Raw genomic sequence first — 12219 nt, forward strand, 5'->3', positions numbered from 1 at the left:
TTCAATCGGGAGAAATAAATGGGATTAGGTCAGGGGGTTCTAATAGAGTTAGAGCTAAGGAAGGAGTAGCAATACTGTTGAAGGATAAGTTATGGCAGGAAAAGAAGGAATATAAATGTATAAATTCAAGGATTATATGGAGTAAAATAAGGGTTGGATGTGAAAAGTGGGTTATAGTAAGTGTTTATGCACCTGGAGAAGAGAAGAGTGTAAAGGAGAGAGAGAGATTTTGGGAAATGTTTAGTGAGTGCATAAGAAGTTTTGAACCAGGTGAGAGAGTACTTGTGGTTGGGGACCTCAATGCTAAGTGGGTAAAAATATTGTAGAGGGAGTAGTAGGTAAATTTTGGGTTCCAGGGATAAATGACAATGGAGAGCCTTTAATTGAACTATGTGTAGAAAGAGGTTTGGTAATAAGTAATATATATTTTATAAAAAAGAGGATAAATAGGTATACAAGATATGATATAGCATGCAATGAAAGTAGTTTATTAGATTATGTATTGGTGAATAAAAGGTTGGTGGGTAGGCTTCAGGATGTACATATTTATAGGGGGGCAACAGATATATCAGATCATTATCTAGTTGTAGCTGCAGTTAGAGTAACAGGTAGATGAGATACACAAATAACCCGCACATAAAAGAGAGAAGCTTACGACGACGTTTCGGTCCGACTTGGACCATTGACAAAGTCACAGTGTGACTTTGTCAATGGTCCAAGTCGGACCGAAACGTCGTCGTAAGCTTCTCTCTTTTATGTGCAGGTTATTTGTGTATCATTCCAGTCACGGTATTGTGCCTTTTTTGTTATTTAGGTAGATGAGACAAAAGGAAAATAGCACAGTAAGAGAGAGCTGAAAGTTTATAAACTAAGGGAGGAGGAAGTTAGGGTGAGATATAAACAGCTATTGGCAGAAAGGTGGGCTAGTGCAAGTATGGGTATTGGGGGGATTGAAGAGGGATGGGATAGTTTTAAAAAATGCAGTATTAGAAAGTGGGGCAAAAGTTTGTGGCTATAGGAGGGTGGGTGCAGGAGGAAAGAGGAGTGATTTGTGGAATGATAAGGTAAAGGGTGCAATACAAGAGAAGAAGGTAGCCTATGAGAGGTTTTTACAAAGCAGAAGTGATATAAGAAGGGCAGAGTATATGGAGAGTAAAAGAAAGGTGAGGAGAGTGGTGAGAGAGTGCAAAAAGAGAGCAAATGATAAAGTGGGAGAGGCACTGTCAAGAAATTTTGCTGAGAATAAGCAAACAAATTTTGGAGTGAGATAAACACATTAAGAAAGGCTAGGGAATGAATAGATTTGTGAGTTAAAAGCAAAGTAATGAAATTAGTAGATGGGGAGCTGGAGGTATTGGGTAGAAGGTGGGAATATGTTGAGGAACTTTTAAATGTCGATGAAGAAAGGGAGGCAGTAATTTCATGCACTGGCCAGGGAGGTATAACATCTTTTAGGAGTGAAGAAGAGCAGGATATGAGTGTGGGGGAGGTGCGTGAGGCATTACATAGGATGAAAAGGGGTAAAGCAGCTGGAACTGACGGGATCATGACAGAAATGTTAAAAGCAGGGGAAGATATAGTGTTGGAGTGGTTGGTATTTTTGTTTAATAAATGTATGAAAGAGGGGAAGGTACCTAGAAATTGGCAGAGAGATTGTATAATACCTTTATATAAAGGGAAGGGGGAAAAAAGAGATTGTAAAAATTATAGGTCAATAAGTTTACTGAGGGTGTGTAAAGGTAGAAACTTGAAAGTGAACATAGATAATAGTAAGGTGATGAGGGTATCAAATGATTTAGATAAACAAAAATTGGATATCACATTGTAGAGAAAGTGTATGGAAGAAGTGAATGTTTTCAGATATTTGGGAGTTGATGTGTCAGCAGATGGGTTTATGAAGGATGAGTTTAACCATAGAATTGATGAGGGAAAAAAGGTGAGTGGTGCATTGAGGTATATGTGGAGACAAAAAACGTTATCAATGGAGGCAAAGAAGGGAATGTATGAAAGTATAGTGGTAACAACACTCTCATATGGGTGTGAAGCTTGGGTTGTAAATATTGCAGTGAGGAGGCAGTGGAGATGTCCTGTCTAAGGGCAATGTGTGGTGTAAATATTATGCAGAGAATTCAAAGTGTGGAAATTAGGAGAAGGTGCAGAGTTAATAAACGTATTAGTCATAGGGCTGAAGAGGGGTTGTTGAGGTGGTTTGCTAGAATGACATGGAGAGCATATAAATCTGTAGGTTACGGAAGGCGGTTTAGGGGTCGTCCTTGAAAAGGTTGGATTGAGGGGGTAAAGGAGGTTTTGTGGGCGAGGGGCTTGGACTTCCAGCAAGCGTGCATGAGCATGTTAGATAGGAGTGAATGAAGACGAATGGTTTTTGGGTCCTGATGAGCTGTTGGAGTGTGAGCAGGATAATATTTAGTGAGGGTATTCAGGGAAAAAACAATGATTATGTGAGAGTGAGGTGAAAGTGTTGAATGATAATGAAAGTATTTTCTTTTTGGGTCATCCTGCCTCAGTGGGAGATGGCCGAGTTGCTAAAAAAAAAAAAAATTCAGGGAAACCGGTTACTTTTATATAGCTGGACTTGAGTTCTGGAAATGGGAAGTACAATGCCTGCACTTTAAAGGAGGGGTCTGGGATATTGGCAGTTTGGAGGTATGTGTAATAAGACAGTATATATATATATAAGGTAGCTTATGAGAGGTTTTTACAAAGCAGAAGTGTTATAAGAAGAGCAGAGTATATGGAGAGTAAAAGAAAGGTAAAGAGAGTGGTGAGAGAGTGCAAAAGGAGAGCAGATGATAGAGTGGGAGAGGCACTGTCAAGAAATTTTAATGAAAATAAGAAAAAATTTTGGAGTGAGTTAAACAAGTTAAGAAAGCCTAGGGAAAGTATGGATTTGTCAGTTAAAAACAGAGTAGGGGAGTTAGTAGATGGGGAGATGGAGGTATTAGGTAGATGGTGAGAATATTTTGAGGAACTTTTAAATGTTAAGGAAGAAACAGAGGCAGTAATTTCATGCACTGGTCAGGGAGGTATACCATCTTTTAGGAGTGAAGAAGAGCAGAATGTAAGTGTGGGGGAGGTATGTGAGGCATTACGTAAAATGAAAGGGGGTAAAGCAGCTGGAACTGATGGGATCATGACAGAAATGTTAAAAGCAGGGGGGATATAGTGTTGGAGTGGTTGGTACTTTTGTTTAATAAATGTACGAAAGAGGGGAAGGTACCTAGTCCCTTTATATAAAGTCCCTTTATATAAAGGGAAAGGGGACAAAAGAGACTGTAAAAATTATAGAGGAATAAGTTTACTGAGTATACCAGGAAAAGTGTATGGTAGGGTTATAATTGAAAGAATTACAGGTAAGACAGAATGTAGGATTGCGGATGAGCAAGGAGGTTTCAGAGTGGTTATGGGATGTGTAGATCAAGTGTTTACATTGAAGCATATATGTGAACAGTATTTAGATAAAGGTAGGGAAGTTTTTATTGCATTTATGGATTTAGAAAAGGCATATGATAGAGTGGATAGAGGAGCAATGTGGCAGATGTTGCAAGTATATGGAATAGGTGGTAAGTTATTAAATGCTGTAAAGAGTTTTTATGAGGATAGTGAGGCTCAGGTTAGGGTGTGTAGAAGAGAGGGAGACTACTTCCCGGTAAAAGTAGGTCTTAGACAGGGATGTGTAATGTCACCATGGTTGTTCAATATATTTATAGATGGGGTTGTAAAGGAAGTAAATGCTAGGGTGTTCGGGAGAGGGGTGGGATTAAATTTTGGGGAATCAAATACAAAATGGGAATTGACACAGTTACTTTTTGCTGATGATACTGTGATTATGGGAGATTCTAAAGAAAAATTGCAAAGGTTAGTGGATGAGTTTGGGAATGTGTGTAAAGGTAGAAAGTTGAAAGTGAACATAGAAAAGAGTAAGGTGATGAGGGTGTCAAATGATTTAGATAAAGAAAAAATGGATATCAAATTGGGGAGGAGGAGTATGGAAGAAGTGAATGTTTTCAGATACTTGGGAGTTGACGTGTCAGCGGGTGGATTTATGAAGGATGAGGTTAATCATAGAATTGATGAGGGAAAAAAGGTGAGTGGTGCGTTGAGGTATATGTGGAATCAAAAAACGTTATCTATGGAGGCAAAGAAGGGAATGTATGAAAGTATACTAGTACCAACACTCTTATATGGGTGTGAAGCTTGGGTGGTAAATGCAGCAGCGAGGAGACGGTTGGAGGCAGTGGAGATGTCCTGTTTAAGGGCAATGTGTGGTGTAAATATTATGCAGAAAATTCGGAGTGTGGAAATTAAGAAAAGGTGTGGAGTTAATAAAAGTATTAGTCAGAGGGCAGAAGAGGGGTTGTTGAGGTGGTTTGGTCATTTAGAGAGAATGGATCAAAGTAGAATAACATGGAAACCATATCAATCTATAGGGGAAGGAAGGGGGGGTAGGGGTCGTCCTCGAAAGGGTTGGAGAGAGGGGGTAAAGGAGGTTTTGTGGGCAAGGGGCTTGGACTTCAAGCAAGCATGCGTGAGCGTGTTAGATAGGAGTGAATGGAGACGAATGGTACTTGGGACCTGACGATCTGTTGGAGTGTGAGCAGGGTAATATTTAGTGAAGGGATTCAGGGAAACCGGTTATTTTCATATAGTCGGACTTGAGTCCTGGAAATGGGAAGTACAATGCCTGCACTTTAAAGGAGGGGTTTTGGGATATTGGCAGTTTGGAGGGATATGTTGTGTATCTTTATATGTGTATGCTTCTAAACTGTTGTATTCTGAGCACCTCTGCAAAAACAGTGATAATGTGCGAGTGTGGTGAAAGTGTTGAATAATGATGAAAGTATTTTCTTTTTGGGGATTTTCTTTCTTTTTTGGGTCACCCTGCCTCAGTGGGAGACGGCCGACTTGTTGAAAAAAAAAAAAATATATATATATATAATTGGGGCCCTGACATTATATTCTATATAGAGTTTATTATATTATTTCAGGTCACTTTTTATATTGTCTTTAGATATGCTTCTAAACTGCTGTATCTGGGCACCTCTGCAAAAACAGTGATTATGTAAGAGCGAGGTGAAAATGTTGAATGATGAAAGTATTTTCTTTTTGGGGATTTTCTTTCTTTTTGGGTCACGCTGCCTATGTGGGAGATGGCCGACTTGTTGAGAAAAAAAAAAAAGTTTACTGAGCATACCGGATAAAGTGTTTGGTAGGGTTAATATTGAAAGAATTAGAGGTAAGACAGAGAGCAGGTTTGCAGATGAGTAAGAAGGTTTTAGACAGGGTAGGGGATGTATAAATCAGATGTTTACATTGAAGCATATATGTGAACAGTATTTAGATAAAGGTAGGGAAGTTTTCATTGTGTTTATGGATTTAGAAAAGCCATATGATGAGTGGATAGGGGAGCAATGTGGCAAATGTTGCAAGTGTAAGGAATAGATAGTGAGTTACTAAATGCTATAAAGAGTTTTTATGAGGATAGTGAGGCTCAGGTTAGGGTGTGTAGGAGAGAGAGATTACTTCCCAGTAAAAGTAGATCTTAGACAGGGATGTGTAATGTCACTATGGTTGTTTAACATATTTATAGATAGGTAGTAGGTTGGTAGACAGCAACCACCCAAGGAAGTACTACCGTCCTGCCAGATGACTGTGAAACAGAAACCTGTAACTGTTTTGCATGATGGTAGGATTGCTGGTCTCTTTTTCTGTCTCATAAACACGCTAGTTAACAGGGATATCTTGCTACTCCAACTTACACTTTGGTCACACTTCACAGACATGCACATGCATATATATATATACATACATCTAGGTTTTTCTCCTTTTTCTACATAGCTCTTGTTCTTCTTTATTTCTTCTATTGTCCATGGGGAAGTGGAAAAGAATCTTTCCTCCGTAAGCCATGCGTGTCTTATGAGGAGACTAAAATGCCGGGAGCAATGGGCTAGTAACCCCTTCTCCTGTAGACATTTACTAAAAAAGAGAAGAAGAAAAACTTTATAAAACGGGGATGCTTGAATGTGCGTGGATGTAGTGCAGATGACAAGAAACAGATGATTGCTGATGTTATGAATGAAAAGAAGTTGGATGTCCTGGCCCTAAGCGAAACAAAGCTGAAGGGGGTAGGGGAGTTTCGGTGGGGGGAAATAAATGGGATTAAATCTGGAGTATCTGAGAGAGTTAGAGCAAAGGAAGGGGTAGCAGTAATGTTGAATGATCAGTTATGGAAGGAGAAAAGAGAATATGAATGTGTAAATGCAAGAATTATGTGGATTAAAGTAAAGGTTGGATGCGAGAAGTGGGTCATAATAAGCGTGTATGCACCTGGAGAAGAGAGGAATGCAGAGGAGAGAGAGATTTTGGGAGATGTTAAGTGAATGTATAGGAGCCTTTGAACCAAGTGAGAGAGTAATTGTGGTAGGGGACCTGAATGCTAAAGTAGGAGAAACTTTTAGAGAGGGTGTGGTAGGTAAGTTTGGGGTGCCAGGTGTAAATGATAATGGGAGCCCTTTGATTGAACTTTGTATAGAAAGGGGTTTAGTTATAGGTAATACACATTTCAAGAAAAAGAGGATAAATAAGTATACAAGATATGATGTAGGGCGAAATGACAGTAGTTTGTTGGATTATGTATTGGTAGATAAAAGACTGTTGAGTAGACTTCAGGATGTACATGTTTATAGAGGGGCCACAGATATATCAGATCACTTTCTAGTTGTAGCTACACTGAGAGTAAAAGGTAGATGGGATACAAGGAGAATAGAAGCATCAGGGAAGAGAGAGGTGAAGGTTTATAAACTAAAAGAGGAGGCAGTTAGGGAAAGATATAGATGGGGTTGTAAGAGAAGTAAATGCGAGGGTCTTGACAAGAGGCGTGGAGTTAAAAGATAAAGAATCACACATAAAGTGGGAGTTGTCACAGTTGCTCTTTGCTGATGACACTGTGCTCTTGGGAGATTCTGAAGAGAAGTTGCAGAGATTGGTGGATGAATTTGGTAGGGTGTGCAAAAGAAGAAAATTAAAAGTGAATACAGGAAAGAGTAAGGGTATGAGGATAACAGAAATATTAGGTGATGAAAGATTGGATATCAGATTGGAGGGAGAGAGTATGGAGGAGGTGAATGTATTCAGATATTTGGGAGTGGACGTGTCAGCAGATGGGTCTATGAAGGATGAGGTGAATCATAGAATTGATGAGGGAAAAAGGGTGAGTGGTGCACTTAGGAGTCTGTGGAGACAAAGAACTTTGTCCTTGGAGGCAAAGAGGGGAATGTATGAGAGTATAGTTTTACCAACACTCTTATATGGGTGTGAAGCATGGGTGATGAATGTTGCAGCGAGGAGAAGGCTGGAGGCAGTGGAGATGTTATGTCTGAGGGCAATGTGTGGTGTGAATATAATGCAGAGAATTCGTAGTTTGGAAGTTAGGAGGAGGTGCGGGATTACCAAAACTGTTGTCCAGAGGGCTGAGGAAGGGTTGTTGAGGTGGTTCGGACATGTAGAGAGAATGGAGCGAAACAGAATGACTTCAAGAGTGTATCAGTCTGTAGTGGAAGGAAGGCGGGGTAGGGGTCGGCCTAGGAAAGGTTGGAGGGAGGGGGTAAAGGAGGTTTTGTGTGCAAGGGGCTTGGACTTCCAGCAGGCGTGCGTGAGCGTGTTTGATAGGAGTGAATGGAGACGAATGGTTTTTAATACTTGACGTGCTGTTGGAGTGTGAGCAAAGTAACATTTATGAAGGGGTTCAGGGAAACCGGAAGGCCGGACTTGAGTCCTGGAGATGGGAAGTACAGTGCCTGCACTCTGAAGGAGGGGTGTTAATGTTGCAGTTTAAAAACTGTAGTGTAAAGCACCCTTCTGGCAAGACAGTGATGGAGTGAATGATGGTGCAAGTTTTTCTTTTTCGGGCCACCCTGCCTTGGTGGGAATCGGCCAGTGTGATAAAAAAAAAAAAAAAAAGATAGGGTTGTAAAAGAAGTAAATATTAGGGTGTTGGGGAGAGGGGTGGGATTAAATTATGGGGAATCAAATACAAAATGGGAGTTGACACTGTTACTTTTTGCTGATGATACTGTGCTTTTGGGGGATTCTAAAGAAAAGTAGCACAGGTTAGTGGATGAGTTTGGGAGGGTGTGTAAAGGTAGAAAGTTGAAAGTGAATATAGATAAGAGTAAGGTGATGAGGGTATCAAACGATTTAGATAAGGAAAAACTGGATATCACATTGGAGGGAGGGAGTATGGAAGAAGTGATTGTTTTCAGATATTTGGGAGTTGACTTCTCAGTGAATGGGTATATGGAGGATGAGGTTGACCATAGAATTGATGAAGAAAAAAGGGTGAGTGGTGTATTGAGGTATCTGCGTGACAAAGAACGTTATCGATGGAAGCAAGGAAGGGAATGTACGAGAGTATAGTGGCACCAGCACTCTTATATGGGTGTGAAGCATGGGTTGTGAATGCTTCAGCAAGGAGGCGGTTGGAGGCAGTGGAGATGTCATGTCTAAACGCAGTGTGTGGTGTAAATATTATGCAGAGAATTCGTAGTGTTGAAATTAGAAGAAGGTGTGTAGTTACTAAAAGTATTAGAGGGTTGAAGAGGGGCTGTTGAGGTGGTTTGGTCATTTAGAGAGAATGGAAGAAAGTAGAATGACTTGGAGAGTGTACAAATCTGTAGGTTAAGGAAGGCGGGGTAGGGGTCGTACTCGAAAAGGTTGGAGGGAGGGGGTAAAGGAGGTTTTGCGGGCGAGGGGCTTGGACTTTCAGCAAGCATGCCTGAATGTGTTAGATAGTGAATGGAGACGAATGGTTTTTGGGACCTGATGAGCTGTTGGAGTGTGAGCAGGGTAATATTTTGTGAAGGGATTCAGGCAAAAGTAGTTAGATGGACTTGAGTCCTGGAAATGGGAAGTACAATGCCTGCACTTGAAAGGAGGGGTTTGTGATATTGGCAGTTTGGAGGGACATCTAAGCTGTCGTATCTGAGCGCCTCTGTAAAGACATTGATTATGTATGAGTGATGGTGAAAGTGTTGATTGATGATAAAAGTTTTTTCTTTTTGTTTGTTTTTTTCTTTTTGGGTCACCCTGCCTCGGTGGGAAATGGCCGACATATTAAAAAAAAAAAAGGAACATAGGAAGGCAACATGAGATGCTTGTTGATGGAAAGGTGTCTGTAAAAAAATTGTGAGAGTCAGTCATTATATAAAAACAATATTTTTTGTTGTTATACATTTTATAATTTTATCTTTGTGTATATTTGACTTGAAGGTTGTGTGTGCATATGGTGGTGGCAGCAAGTGGGAACAGAGTAAAGCATTGGAAGCTGGTGCTGAAATTGTTGTTGCCACTCCTGGCCGGATGATTGACATGATCAAGATGAAAGCCACTAATCTTCAGCGTGTCACTTTCCTTATTCTTGATGAGGCTGATCGTATGTTTGACATGGGTTTTGAACCACAGGTAGGTAATTTTGTTTTTATTTAACAGTATAGTAGAATGGTTGACTTTGTTAATCTAGGGGGACATAAAAGATAATCTGAGAATTGAACTCAGGTTCCTTCAGTTATCAGCAGATTGCTGTGCCACTGAGCTCCAGGTTGTATATCTGTGAGATGGATAAGCTATCATGTAGAATACTTTGACAGATATTTCAAGCTCTTAGTCATCTTTAGCATTTGAAGATGTTTGAAATATTTTTGCAAGATTCTAAATGAACTGCCCTCAAGAGAGTTAGGTACAATTGATATAAGTCATGAATGATATTGATAAGAGTTTGTATTTTCTTGGATGTCTGATCAGTAAAATAATCAGATAGATCAGTTGCTTCTCTAAAAACATGAGTGGTACACTCGGCTGTATATCTTGTAGCATATAGTCTAGCAGGCTGCTTTCTTGCACTTCATCATACTTGCAGAATATGTACTTTAATGAAGATTCACTCCGACTTCTCAATTGGAACTGATTTGTTGCATCAGGTGTAACATTCTAGAAGAATAAAAAGGTACAATACCATTATTGTAATCATACACAAATAACCCACGCATAGGAGACTGAAACGTTTGATGTTTCAGTCCAGCTTGGACCATTAACTGGTCACACTAGTTAATGGTCTAGGTTGGACTGAAACATTGTCATGTGTTTCAGTCTCCTATGTGTGTACTGTAACTTTCAAGTTTTGCCTTTGTGCTTACTTTCTATGCTGTCCTCTTAAGTCATTGGCCATAGATGGGTTTAGGACCTTCTTTTAATATAATAATAAATGCCTCCTGTAACAAATGTCTTCTGAGGGAAGGTTCTAATATGCTTTTGCCATAGGATTATGAAATAGAGATAGAATTTAGAACTTACTCAGTGGAATTTTCCACTGGAATGTGCATCACTGTTGAACTTCCATTGATTATTTATTTTCATTAGTATTTTGCTTTTCTAAATTAACCCTTAATGTTCAATGCTGCTGTACTACAGCACTACCAGATTAGTTAAAAAATGTTATGTTAGTCAGGTGAAGTTTTTAACTGGTCCATGTGTGTGTGTGTGTGTGTGTGTGTGTGTGTGTGTGTGTGTGTGTGTGTGTGTGTGTGTGTGTGTGTTTATTCCCATAAACTGTTGCCTGATTTAAGAAAGCAGTTTGTAGTAATATTTAATTATTTTAGGTAAGGTCTATTTGTGACCACGTTCGGCCTGATCGCCAAACTCTGCTCTTCTCAGCCACATTCAAGAGAAAAGTTGAACGACTGGCTCGAGATGTCCTTATAGATCCTGTTCGTGTTGTACAAGGAGAACTTGGGGAAGCTAACCAGGATGTTACACAGGTATAAAATTAAGATAAACAATACATACTCACTGATAGACAATAAAGAGAATAATGGCTTGAGATCAAACTGGGAGTCTTGCCAGTACAACATATTCATTGATAGGCAATAAGGAGAATGTTAGCTCTTTTCAGTAGAATAGAAAAGGAAAACTTCAGTCATAAAACTTGAGTAATAATCATACAATCTGTTGTTATTTTCTTCATCCAGTGCTATATAATCTTGCTTTTTTTTTTTTTTTAGACTGTAACCAGAATATTTCCAGCTATTGGTCCTAATCTCTAATTAAGCATGAAATCTTGAGTACTGTTAACCTGGACATGGACTTTTCTGGCAAAAAGAGTTTGCTAACATATTCACATTGATAAATATATGCCCTGTATGTAAAAAACACTTCCCAGACTGGTCACATGAAACGTATATAAATAGAATAACATCAGGAGGGGTGTTAATGTTGCGGTTTAAAAACTGTAGTGTAAAGCACCCTTCTGGCAAGACAGTGATAGAGTGAATGATGGTGAAAGTTTTTCTTTTTCGGGCCACCCTGCCTTGGTGGGAATCGGCCAGTGTGATAATAAAAAAAATAATAAATCAGCACGAGTTAAGCTTGCTAACACGAAAGTTTAATTCGGAAACCTGGGCACAGAGACTGTTTCAAAGCACTTGAATAGGCAGTGGTGATGAAGAACCTTGACACTAAGTCTGGTGGCTAATTTGAGAATTATCATCAAGGAAAGAATATGATCACTAGGTTTATGTAACAGGAGGAACAAAAAAGCATAGGGAATTTGATCACAACATAGAAAATACTTTGGGGCAACAAGAACTTAGGGTCACATTTGGAAGCTGCACATTGAAATGAACCATTAGGATAGCACGAAATATTTCTTCAATATAAGCATGGTATGTATTAAGAAATGACACAGTGTAAGTGGACCCCATAGAGGGGTTCGAAAATATGATAGGGCTTTATCTTGTTAGTCAGTCAAATATAAAAGGTAGGACCTGCAAATTCAAATAGGTAAATGAATAATAGTGAACATGTTTGTTTTCTTGGACTCCACATTTTAGAGGGAAATGGCTACTACTTTCTTTTCTTTTCTTTTTTTTTCTTTTTTTTCTTTTTTGGGGATTTTCTTTCTTTTTTGGGTCACCCTGCCTAGGTGGGAGACGGCCGACTTGTTGAAAAAAAAAAAAAAAAAAAAAAAAAAAAAAATTTAAAAAATAAAGATAGGTAGTTGAAATAACTCTAGGATTAATTTAATAAATATTGCATATGTTAAATTGCTCACCATAAATTTAGCCTGAACATTAATGCTATTTTGAAATGGCTAATTTGGTAAAAAAAAAAAATTATTCCACAACTTATACCTGAAAATTTATATTTTAA

General features: G+C 39.1%; 1 protein-coding gene across 3 annotated transcripts in view; it reads left to right on the plus strand.

The window, feature by feature from the left end:
• LOC128691568 (ATP-dependent RNA helicase DDX42) overlaps positions 1 to 12219 on the plus strand; it is a 56866-nt gene that overhangs the window by 23358 nt on the left and 21289 nt on the right. For all 3 annotated transcript variants that reach the window (XM_070088738.1, XM_070088736.1, XM_070088735.1), the window contains exons 7-8: positions 9286 to 9477; positions 10671 to 10829. In XM_070088738.1, coding sequence (XP_069944839.1) covers positions 9286 to 9477; positions 10671 to 10829 — 351 coding nt within the window. The remainder of the gene's footprint in view (positions 1 to 9285; positions 9478 to 10670; positions 10830 to 12219) is intronic.

This window comes from Cherax quadricarinatus, chromosome 26, assembly GCF_038502225.1.
Source record: "Cherax quadricarinatus isolate ZL_2023a chromosome 26, ASM3850222v1, whole genome shotgun sequence".
Lineage (NCBI taxonomy): Eukaryota > Metazoa > Arthropoda > Malacostraca > Decapoda > Parastacidae > Cherax > Cherax quadricarinatus.